At 38.4% G+C, this 12,816-nt stretch overlaps 2 protein-coding genes across 3 annotated transcripts in view; one reads left to right on the plus strand and one right to left on the minus strand.

Annotated features, from left to right (window-relative positions):
- The window catches only part of OSBPL10 (oxysterol binding protein like 10), a 185,308-nt gene extending 181,217 nt beyond the window's left edge, over positions 1-4,091 (plus strand). For both annotated transcript variants that reach the window (XM_073333363.2, XM_073333364.2), the window contains one exon: positions 1,299-4,091. In XM_073333363.2, coding sequence (XP_073189464.1) covers positions 1,299-1,343 — 45 coding nt within the window. In that variant the 3' untranslated portion in view covers positions 1,344-4,091. The remainder of the gene's footprint in view (positions 1-1,298) is intronic.
- Positions 4,092-9,323: 5,232 nt separating this feature from the next.
- STT3B (STT3 oligosaccharyltransferase complex catalytic subunit B) overlaps positions 9,324-12,816 on the minus strand; it is a 74,115-nt gene continuing 70,622 nt past the window's right edge. Inside the window, exon 16 of the mRNA XM_073333369.1 lies at positions 9,324-10,962. Within this exon, the coding sequence (XP_073189470.1) occupies positions 10,882-10,962 (81 nt within the window). The 3' untranslated portion in view covers positions 9,324-10,881. The remainder of the gene's footprint in view (positions 10,963-12,816) is intronic.

Here is a 12,816-nt window from a genome sequence, read left to right on the forward strand (position 1 = left end):
TGACTAGTATGGCCATTTTTACATTCTTATGTGAGTAGTACCATTGGACACAATGGGATTATTCATGTACATTACATGATGGGGACAGTAAGAAAGAGTCAACAGTTAAGCCCTTTATATCTGGGTGTTAGGATTTCACTGTCCCTATCAGCAGCAGTGTCTGGATGCTCCAGTTACTTTAAAAAGGAAACTGGAGGACAAAAATCAGGCAATTGAGAAGAAAATCACTGTTACTAATACCATTTAAAGTTTTTTAAATGTAAATATTTTTTACAATTACGTATGTTTATGCTATTCATCTTGGATGATGAAACTAGATTGGTCACTTTCATTTTCTGGTTCTGATGTTCTTGGTCAAGCTCGCTGTTTGGGTTTCCACAATTGCAAAGAAATGTTCACCTTTTTTAAAGAAGTGGACGAAAATATTAGTTGATCTGTTTTCTTTCATCTTATCTGTTACTGACGTTTTTACTGGTTTTGTTTACAGCATTTAAAATATGCATCTAAACTACTTCAGTGGTTTTTTAACTAGTCGGATCCACAGGCTTTAAGTGTTAGGAAGGGAATGTATAATGAAATCCCGATCTCTAGCGTATTACAAACAATTGTGTATTGAAATATTTTACACTGTAGACTAAATGTTAACCCTTATTCTTATAGTTCCCATTTACAGCCCCCATTAACAATGGTGGAAGTTGTTCTGCAGATTGAGGGTAGACTATGATCTAATATATTCAGGGCCTTTTAGGATTTTTGTGGAAGTTTGAGCAAGTTATTTTTGAACCATGTCTAGTAATACTCCTGGGTTGATTGATTCTTTTTATGGAATGGAAATGAGGTAAAAATATTCTCTTCCTTTTGGAGATGCAGAATATGATAAAATGCAAAGAAAATACTTGTTTTCAAAAATAGAAAAACTAAAAAAAAATTCCAGTTTTTGATAAGAGCACCGTTTAGCTAGCACGACTTAGAATTTTTCTAAAACATTCTTGTCAAGTAATTTTTAAGGTTTTATCATCTTCCCCTACTGATAGTTATAAGGAATTTTTCAACACAGGTGAAACTCACTCTACACACGCAGTGAGTGCTATCTGTTGTACAAAATAAAGTGAAAAAGGCTTTCACTAATATCATTTAGTTTTAGCAGTCTTACATGTTGTTTGTAATTGTAGTAGGTACAAAGTTTTCAGACAGCCATATCTTGACAGTATTTCTTTAGCTTCTATTTTAGTAGTGTGGTGTATATCTTTTTAAACAGTGAAAGGTTCATTTGTAAAATCTCCCTAATTTTCTTACAGGGTGATGGTTGGATATACTTCAATCCCCTCTGGAAGTCCTACTGACAAGAGAGAGCGCACTGTTGTCTCATAACAAACCCATCTTAGAGGCATTAAAACGATGCAGTATATAACCTTCAGGTGTCATTGAATAGTTTTGTTACAACGAGATATAAATAAGAAGCTTGATTGATGAATTTCAAAGCAGCTACAAGCTCAAGTTTATTCAATAGCCATTTTGTGTGTATATATACATATATACACCTACTGTATTGATTGATATGCATATGTAAACATGTTATACACACACTAACAGTGATTAAGGTCCTGATCCTTTAAACATTATGTGCACAAAACTTCAGTTGAAGTCAATGAGAGTTCAGTGTGTTGTCTGCTTGTGGGATCAGGCCCTATGTTGGCAATTAAGAATACTTTTTTATTAGTACAGTTTGAGGTTTTATATTTTTCACTTTGCCAAAAACGTTTTGCACTTATAAAATGTGACTTGTCATTGGCAGTCATTCATAGTCTAAAGGTGGTTAAATGGCTCACTTCAAGTGACCTAAGCAAAAATACATTTGGGCTATTGGTTTAAGAGCATGTTTTCTGTCCTTGTGACTCACTTACAAGCATGCATTTATTGCCATCTTATAAAAAGTAGCAATACCATTGCAAGAACCTTGTTTGTACTAATCCATTGTTCTTTTTTTCTGTTTGTATTCCAAAGAGATGCTTAATATTTTGCAAGGCCATTTGTCAGCCCCTTGACTGTGGGAAAGGGGATCTCTCTGTGAAACACCACTATGCTAGGGAATGCCAACGTCATTGGATGAACTTGCTTTACAGCCCATCAATCTTGTGTTGTAGCTTTGTATTTTTGGTTCTTCTCTTTTTTTTTTTAGGCCCAGCTGATGGCTTTGTGACATTTTCTCAGAAAATGCTTCTTTTACACCAGACATTATTTGCTAACTTACTACTTCATGGTGAAATAAGGGCTTTAGTAAATTAAAAAATACTAGGGGCAGTGATTTGTTTTGTAATGTAAAAATCTATAGCTTGATTTTACTTTGTAAGTAAACCATTGAGAGATGAAGAAAGTGAACTTCTAAGAATATACAGTGTATTAATGCTTAGCTGCATTTCAGTTAAAGTGAGATGTGTCAATTTTCAAGAGAAAGTACAGTAATGGACAAAAATGTAGTAAACTGACTTCTGCTCAGTGCTTAATTTACTTCTACAATGACCCTTATAAACACCAATATATTTCTAATGAACAGTAGCATGAATGCCTAACTTTCAGTAGTACTGGCTAATTTTGTGCCTTTTGTCTGCTTTCTTAATATAGTTGCTTGTAGATACGAGACAAATATATTTAGGTTGAAGCATTGCTCATCTGTTCACTTGTGTCTGCATTTTATGTTAGTTATTTTGGTAGATTATTAAGGTTACTTGGATAAGTCAGAAAGTTATACTCAGGTGTATATGTAATTGAATGCACCATTCATTGTTAACTTGGAATTGACCTTCAATAGATCTTTCAACTTAATGAACTTCAGATCTCTATTAAATAGCTTGTAGTTTCCTTCATCTCTTAAAGCCACGTTGTATCTGCCTGTACATACTTTTCTCTGCACATAAAAATCTAGGGGTTTTCTTAAATATTTAAAAACCTATTTTAAAGAAATGTAGACTGTACAGGATGTTTTAATGTACAGAAATATTGTTTGTAAGGAAAGCTTTATTTTTAGGTATAGTGGATGCTTTTCTGTAATTATTATGTTAAAATGATGCCCCTGTGATAAGAGATGAACTTATAGGTAACTTCAGGAGAATTCATATACTTTGTGGTCTGCAGGAACTCATTTATATTGCTTGGAGCCACTCTTGTTTTAAAGAGGTTAGTCCGGTAAGTATCTGGAAACATTAACAAGCTATAATGTAGATTACATTATGAAGAACAGTCTAAAATGCAGAATTAAACAGATCATAATTGGAGTATGCCCTCAAAACTGTAGCTTTAATTTTCAAACACCAAAGAACTTGGCCATGCATTGATGACAAAGAGGAATTAGAGACCTCAAACGTTTGTCAGCAGTGCAGGACTGGACCTTTCCTTAGCTTTCACAGTATGACTATCAATGCTACAAAGATGTGTAGCTCTTATTTTAAGGTGAATTTTAACTAATTTTGGACTTCAAATTTATTAAGGGTTTCTTCTCTGCATGGTTATTTGTTACCGCATGGCGAGACCATTCCATTTATGCTCCAATAAAATTTTTGTTTTTTAATGCTGTGGAGAACCCCCGATGCTGTTACCACTGTCAGTTTTCCAGAATAAATCCTGTGAGGCAAGCACAGTGCTCATGTTTGAAATATCTGAATCAAAAATAGATTTCAAAAATAAATTCAAGAAGTGTCTTCACTTTATTTTTTCTGATTAATAAAATATATATTCTATGTATATTCTACTATTAAGCAGTAACCAGCCTTATTCTGTAGGTTATTCTAATGTCTGTCTTGCACCTGCAAGTGAATAATTTTTGGGTAGCTGGTGTACACTTTTAAATGTAATGCGACTCTCAATGTATTTCAGATCTACCTTTTTTTGTGCACACATGTAGAACCTATGCAATCTTTTCTTCCTTAAAGTAGAACTGTTCAGCCAAAAAATGTAAGTTTGTTAAAACTTTAAAATACTCTGGCAGTCACTTCTGATTAGCCCTCCTTTCACAATTTATGTGAATTAAAATTACATAAACTGACATCTCTGTCAATAAATGATTCTTTCACTTAGCAATTTGGATGCTGTTGCTTTCCATTGAAATATGTAGCTAAAATGGCACCATTTGCTCAAAGGTCTGTAGATGTACAATATTTTTCTTTACCACATTCAGTTGCATATGTGATCTCCTTCCATTGAAATCTTGTTTTTCTCCTGACAGTGCATGATATCAAACAGGGAACGTTCTGTTTTAAATTAATTTTAAACAATTGGCTTGCTAGATGTGGGGGAAGAGGTGGCAGCTAGTGGCTGGGGGAGCACCACCCAACTGCAGGTAAGGATGGGGTGTGAACTGTGCAGAGAAGCCCTGGTGGTGACACTCTTGCAATGGCTACAACAATTAGTCTTAATTTTGGTTGGTAATGCGCTTTATTTTGATCAGTAGGGAGACCCTTAGAAAGGATATTATCAAGGGGTATCTAACTTCCTGAAGATCACTTTTATTCATTTGTTATATTATTAAGTGTATCTTTCTGTAAAAGATCCTTGACGTGATCGATTCCTGCTCCTCCCATGAAACTTGATGAGTTCCTATAGATACCATTCAAACAGCAGCTCTGGATAATGGGATTCATGCCCTTCTATTACCAGTGGCTGCATTTTCCCAACAAATAAAATATGAATTCAACGCTTAAAATTTGGGCCTAAACTATTTATAGAGTCCCTCAACTTTTGTATGATTAAAAATGTGAAGGGGGAGGAGGAGAAAGAGGACGTTACAAAATCTAATATGAATTTTTTTTCAGTTTCACTGAAGACCATTTTGATTTGAAATATTCCTCCACTGTTGAAAATCCACACACCACAATTGTGTGCTAATACATGAGAACCAGAAAAAGAAACTGGCTGTAAAGAAGAGCCAACAGCCTGTATTGTACAGCCGGCTACCTTTTTCAGCACATGGCTTCATTTCTGTGGTTCTGAAGTTGGACATGCCTCAGCCAGACAAGCTTGGGTCTAATGTATATTTCCCTTGGAGCTTTTGTTATATAGATCTAGGCTTGAGCCCTGCTCTTAGACAAAGTCTGACGAAGCCGAAACCTCGTCTGGTGGCACTGATGCTACCGCTGTCTACATTCACTCAAGTCTATGTAGGATGAACAACTGGGATAAGCAGGAGTGACACGGATGAGTTGGAGAAATGTGGTGGGAAGATCTATTCCATTTTTGTTCTGATAACCTTAAAAGATAAGACTTTACACCTGAGGGAATTCTGTGCCAAAAAATTAAAAATTCTGCACACAATATTTTAAAATTAAGCAAATTTTGTCAATAAATAAATGTGGCTCTAGCATGGCAGTGGAGAGCACAGGCCCCTGGCTGCATTGAGGTGGGAGATCACCCTGAAGTTCCCACTTCTCCCAGTACAGGGACTGGGCAGGGAGGCTGCACCTGACCCTGACAAAGTGCAAGGGCTGGGCCTACCTCAGAAACACCCTGAGGCCCTGTCCCTCTGTGCCAGGTGCACCAGGTGTGGGTGGTCAGGCTCAGCCCAGCAGGATCCAAGTGTGGGGTGAGAGGTTTCTGTGTGGGGCAATCTGGGTGAGGCTACTCAATGGGAGATCTGGATGCATGGAACCTTGTTGGGGTGGGGGTTCCAGGGGCAATGGGACTGTGCAGGGGACCCAGGTGGTGATAGTAGAGGGTTAGCAGGGTGTGTGTGTGGGGAGGAGGAGGGTCTGGGTGCTGGGGGAGTGGGGCTTGATGGGGTTGGGGTCCAGGTGCAGCTGGTTGGGAATCAGTGGGAAGGGGGTCTGGGTGTGGGGGGCTCATCAGAGGAATCCAGTAGGACATGTCAGGGCAAGGGTTCAATGACCCTGCTTAACAGGGGAGTCCATTAAGCTGCCAAAGGGATGCCCCAGGCCAGGCTCATGATTCCCCTATCCCCTTTTCTTCTCCACCCCTTTCCCACACCACCAGCACTCACTGTTGCACAGGAAACAGGAAGGCACACAGAAGGGGAGCATAACTGACCCTAGGACCCAGGAGGTGGTGTTTAGCTGCAGAGGCATGTAACCCTGTGTGCCCCCCATGCCTCCCCTGTTTTGAAGGGGCTATCTTCCCCCCCCACCATGGTCTCACACCCCTGCATGGCTTCCCTTTGCTTCCATGCTGTTTTCTGCAGGCACGCAGTCCTGCTTGACTATGTTCAGCAAAAGACGTCCGTTTGGTGTGCTTCTGCGCCATTCTTTGCACAAAGTGTATTCTTTAAAATCCCTACAGTCCAGTTCGTCTCGCACAGTTGCCTGGATAGATTTCTTGGCAAATGCTCTGTTCCTTTATGGCCCACCAGCGTGTCTTTTCCTGCTCTGGCATGTTGGCCCCTCTGCAGGCATTTGGTATCCTTATTTTTTCTTCGCATTTATGTGCCTCAGCTTTCTGGTACTTGCTAGGTATATTTGTGTCTGTTTTAGTTACTGCCTCAGCTATTGTGCTTCAATGCTCCTGAGGTTGCTCTCTCTTTTCTTGGTATACTCATAACTGAATTAAGATGTTTCTGTGCCTTGTAATTTTCAGATCTTTCAGCACGTGTATTCTCAGTGCAGGAAAAAAGTTTCATGCTTTTTAAATACTCTTTTCTTCAAACACATTTGAACTAGGAAAGCAGGCCACTTAGCTGCTTTAAACCATGTTACAGTGTGGCAGAACCTGGAACAGATGGCTGCTATTCATGGCTTCTACCTTTACATTTACCACGTTAGGTAGGGGACACCAAAACTGCTTGTGGATGTCACACTATGCACTGAAGAAAGATGGGAGAGTACACTCCTTGAGGCACCCGATTATAGATTCCTGTAAGTTGAGCTTGAAACCAAGGAGAATGACTTATTTGTGGAGGTTTTACCTTTTTGAAGCAGAGTACATCAAGACAGGCTGTGTCTGGGGGTTCTGTTGATGCAGCCTTATCCTGAGAACAGTGCTGCTAGTGCAGGAAATGATGGCCTTTGATGCAAGCACCTCTTGAAGTAGCTTCAGTGCTTTGAGGAAATAACAATTCTCCAAGCCATTTTCCCCTTTCCAGCTGCTTGGGTAGGGACAGGCCAAGTGGTGGTGGATAATATTCCGACTCAAATGAGCCAAAGGATTCATCTGATTCCAAATGCATGTGTGTTAAGACAGCAAAAACTTACAGGGGGAAGAGCCTTTCCAGTTTTGGCAGATTTCCAAGAAAGCTGAGCTGAATCTGGGTAAGAATTTTATCTGAGCCATGCCTAAGGTATCTGAGCCAAGAACCAGTGCCCAAGAAGGTTGTTTTGGACCAGCTACCCGTTGCCAAGTCTTCCCATGAGGCCTTCGTTGCAGAGGCGGCTCTGCTCAAGAAGTGACCAGCTGCAATTACGATACTGTGCCCCAGAATCTTGACCAGTGATGTTGGGATTCATTTGGAATCCCCCTTTGGATTTTGACCACCGGGACTGCCATCTTTGAAGGCTTGGTAATCTATGACTCAATAGCCAAGTGGAGCTTTGAAAGGCTCGACCCTAGGAAATTCACATCTTCAACACACAGAGCAGGAGCTTAAGCTAGTACATACTGGTCTGCCATCAGATTCAGCTGCCCTCGGCTGCTGATACATGCCACAGTGGTGAGGTCTGCTGCCTCAAGGGTGGACACTTGGAGATCTGCCTGGTGGCAGACACTTAGGTTCCACCTCGAGGACCTGCTGTATACTGGAAAGCAGGTACAGGCTCCCTTCAGAGGGGACAAGAACAGTGCCTACAGTCTTTAAGGCCTGTCTTTCCCTTGAGGAAGGCTTCAAATGCAGACTTTCATGTTAATGACTGACAAACAGAACCCCCCTCCGCAGTTAACCTCAGAACCAGCCACTGAAGTATGTCAAGGCCCCCTTTATTCAGCAAGCGTAAGAAATCAAACTGATTTTCAAACATTTGTGTAATCACTCCACCATTATACTAGTAGCTGGCAAGGAGCGCCCTATCAGAGGCAGATGAAGTATTTTACCCATACTGTTCCCTAGTTGCCCCTTCACATGTGCTGAGTAGTGTTTTCAGAAAACCTGTAATTCTGCAGAGATCAATGGTTTTTACCTACCATCCCTCAGAGTTTCGGCTGCGATTAATCATTTTGAATTAGGCCTTAACACAACAGGTCTTCAGTGCAATTCAGAGTAAAAGGTTTATATTTATATGCAACATGGTGGTATGGAAATGCTGGCAGCAGACATGGTTTGTATTCAGCTACACTACTGCTTTCTTTGAGGGTAAATGTTCCTTACTAGCTGAGCCTGCTGTTCTTGGCCAATGCAAGGAAGTGAAAAGCAAAAATTCTGACATAGTATTTTCAAGTAAGTAGAATTACAGGTAAGTAATTTCCCCTTATCAGCATATGGCTGGCTCACTTCCTCATGGGCTGCTGGTGCTTAGCATAGATTCCTTTATTTATACATTTTTCTATAACAATTACCACAGTAGCTGAACATCTCATTAATTTTCAATCTAATGGTAGTATGAGGATATGAAACTCAGCAGAGTCTGGACTTGCTTAAAGTCATACAGGAAGTCTATCAGATTTATGCACAGAACCAGGCCATTCAAGTTTAGTGCCCTATCGGGATCTTCTTTCAGAGGGCAAACTCAAAGCCATATGTCTCAAAAATATGCATGTGTGGGGAAAGATAGACAGGAGCTGCTCCCTGAAAACATTTTTTAATAGCAATTCACAGAGGGTTCTACATTTTTGTGAACTTTCTAGGCATAGACTTAACTTGGAAAGGAACTGATGGTTAAATTACTAGGGATTACTGTGGTTTCACTGAAGCAGTAATAGCAGCTTTGAAAATTTTGCACTTTTGGGAATTGGAGTAGTCTTTGTGACAAAGTAAGGTTACTTAAATATTTTTGAGAGAACAAAGGCTTTAGACCATTGTTAAAGCAGGCCCAAGCTTAACTTTGTTTTGCAAGTTTAGTGATTGAGGCAAAAATTATGAAGTAGAGAATTTTCTTATGAAGTAAGCAGCCATCCTTTGTTTCACAATGGGCAAATTTTTTCTTCTTAATCCTATGGTCAACTCAATGCACACACTGACTATACATTTAAGATCACAGTATAGCACCAGATAAAATGGTAGAATTATACCTTCACTGAAGGGATTAAATTAGTGGAAGTGACTAATACATGTAGTTTATAGCTTGATCAAATTGTAATAATCCTACATTTTAATCTCAACTAGGCCCAAGGATTCATGGTAGTAGAAGAGTACCAATTTTTCAAGTTCATTTTAAGAATAAAAATGACAACACACCTTAACACAAAAACTTGAATTAACTTTATTTTCCCCCTATTGTTAACAACTGGTCTGCATTCTTTAAAGCAACAAAGTAAAATGAAATCTCAAAAGGGTCAAGGGTCAGAAATCCAGAATTTTTAGTTTTGTGAAAATGTTGCAGCTGTAGTATTGGTCTGTAAAAGAACCATTAAGCAAAAAGGAGTTTATAAATCAAAAAATATTCTACACCTTGGGAAAAATCAGCAGTAACATTCTCACTGAACATTGTAAATTTACATTTTCTTCATGAAAGGTACATACTATTCTGCATTTTACACCAATACTTCTGGTGTAAATTAGATTTGCTTATATTAAAAATGAGTTGCATCCTGGGGCAGGAAAACAAACAGCAAAAACCCCCTTTCAGTTTATTGAAAGAACTCAAGAAATTTTTCAAGTCTGTATAAAGTTTCCTATAGCTGGAAAGTGAACGTGTTCAATCTCCATTTATATTTTAGTGCATTTAACTTGACAATTGTCACTTAAAAAATATAAAAGAAAGCAAATAGCATTAAAGCAGAAGTTTCATCAACTGATTAAGCACTCTAAATAGAAATGCAGAGAAAAAACACAATCCTTTCCCCCAAAAAGGTAGGTTGGGGTTTATAAAGCCTCTCCCTCTCCGAATAGCCATAGAAAGGGGGATTTTGTATTCCTGTCAACCTTTTTTTAAGATTTAAAAAAGGTATGCTTGTTTTACCATGTACACATTTCATAAAATTAGTTTAACTTTAGTTCTGAAACACCAGCTGCTGTGGTGCTCAGTAGCATTCATTAAATGTTGCTTCAGATTTTCAGAAGGATACAAATTTAGCCCTTACATCTACATTAGACAAGATTTGTGCTGTGTAAGGCAGCAATACTGCAATTTTTTAAACAAAAGCAGCTTGTTCAATTTAAACTATCATCCAATCACCATAATGTGTCCAGTTATCATTTGTGAAAATGTAGCTTGCCTTGTACAGTCCAGACCAAGAAACTTACAGCAATAGAAAAAGTACATTGAATGAACCCCTGTAAATAAATACTAGAAGGGAGAGTAATCTGTTTTCTAATAGCTGAATTACAAAGATCTACAGTCTCTTGTTTTAAAAAAATTAACAGGTTGGAAAAACTAGTCACTTTACAGATGTCACCATTCCAGTTTACATTACATATTGCTTATTCAGCTGAAGGATATAGATTTTTTTTTTAAATTGACAAGTATGCATGTGCCAAGGACCAAATTAGAGGGTTCTTTGGTGCAATCAGTCCAAATTCTCAGCAGATCTGAAGGATAATATGTACCAAGAAAAAAAAAATCTGCTGCTAGACTTGGACAGCAGCTCTGTCTTGCTTCACATTACAAATCTAAAACAGCTGTTCTCAATAAGCCAACATTTTTTAAATCAGACATTGCCTGAAAATTTTGTACAATAATCTGGACCAATGATGGTTCTGTACCCTCATGTTGCTGTGAAACATGACTTGAGCTAAAGGCAAAGACTGGTTATCTCAGGGACAACTGCTGTATATTAGCAATCAGAACAGTGTATTTAAACTGTCTTCCTGTTGGGTCTCTTGCCTTTCTTTAAAATTAGTTTATTCTTAATGTAGCCCCGCTTCCTTTTGGCAGTCTAAAAAGAAAAACAGAATACATTGTATTAGTTAATTATAATGCTCTAATATTTACATGTGCTTCAATCTTTGGACTTTTTTTTTTTAAATAAATTTAGATAGTGGGCCTAAACTACTTCATATTGTCCTTTTATTTTAAACCTGTTAAACATATGGCAGACTAGCTTCAGGCTACTGTCTTAATAAAACCCAAACAAACCCAACATCCTCCCCTTTCATAAAGTTATATGAAAAGCCCTTTATTGCAAGATTCACAAGTCTGTCACGCATAGCCCTGTCTCCAAAGCTGTACTGATTCTATTTCAGCTTGATTAGGGACATGGCAGAAATGACCTATAGAACAGTGGAGAATGTTAGTCTCAAAGTTGGAAATGAGGTTTCCAGAGAACTGAGCACTGGGTAACAGTCTTATCTTTGAGAGGATGACTAGGTTAAGTCTATCACCCACAGAACTGTGGTTTAGTGTAAACAGAGCATGATAAGTTATGTCCTATATTATTGAGGTACTGTATTAGAGCAAATATTCACATCTCTATGATTTCAAGGAATAAATTAACACAAAAACTTAAGAGCCAGGTAAGGGAGTTCTAGCCTTTTTATCCCCCACAAGGAGTTGGGCCCTAAGATGACATTATTAGCAAAGAGGGCTAGTTTAATTTTCTGTTTGATGTGCCAAATTTTAGGCTGAGCAGATACTTATTTTAATGAAGGGACTAATGTAGTAAAGTTATTTTCACTGTTTGTATTTGTTTATGCTCTCCCATACATATAGTCAGATTATGTATTTAATTTGTCCCAAAGAACAGAGTACAAAGTGCAGCTGTTCCAGCACATTTTACATGCAATTTGCTTGTCAGGCTCACCTGCAGGCCGCTGACAAAGGGAAACAAACTACATCCCTTTAAGAAGCTGGAAAGCAGAGATTTTGAGTGCACCTTTCGTTTTACCAACTGATATGGGGACCAGTATACATTTAAATTCATCTACTACTGATAACTGTGTAACCATGCACAGGCACTGTACATAACAACTTAAGCTAATATATGTTGAATTTTCAGGGGTCCATGTGGACAGAATACTTTTACATGTTGGAGGCTGGCCAGGAAGATACTGCTCATATAGTTACAAAAGATCCTTTAAGGCTGTTTTAGGCTTTATCTAAAGACACCTGGCTGCATTTGTACCCTAGCAACCTGCTGGTTCACTGATGATTAATGGAGACATTTACACAGTATGTAGAATTGACTTGTCTCATCCAAATGCTGACCACACTTTTGTCCTAGCTTGAGAACAAAGGGGTTGCTTAGCTTAAAGGAATACAGCTGACAGAAGTAGGGTTAGGTTTATTATTAACAGGGGACTTCAGAAGCTGTCAGACCAGAACAATGTCAATACTACAACTGGAATTTCAGGTGTTCTAAGTGCAAACTGCAACTGGCCACTTTATAATAAAGTTTAAAGTGGAAGTTCCAGGCCCACTGGCAACAAAGGCTAATTCAAAATATTCATGTTTAGCATTAAATTATGATTTCAACTCTAAAGGCAAGTTACCAATTACAAGTGAAATGGTTCAAATAGATTCCTCTCTACCCAATCCAATTACAGTCTAATTGGACTGTGCCACCAAGGCACCTTATAGACACTGGTAAAATCTGTTCAAACACTTTGTATCCATAAAGTATTCTTAGTACCACTATTAAATTAGTGCATAACATACAGTTATTATCATTGGTCACTTGACAAGATCTGAGACTCCTACTTGGGATAAATCACTGCATTTTAAAGAAATAAATCACAGGGCTATCAGCTGCTTTAAAGATTTTTCCTTTCACTTCCTCTACAACACCCTACTC

This window comes from Lepidochelys kempii, chromosome 2 (genome assembly GCF_965140285.1).
Source record: "Lepidochelys kempii isolate rLepKem1 chromosome 2, rLepKem1.hap1, whole genome shotgun sequence".
NCBI classification, from domain to species: domain Eukaryota; kingdom Metazoa; phylum Chordata; order Testudines; family Cheloniidae; genus Lepidochelys; species Lepidochelys kempii.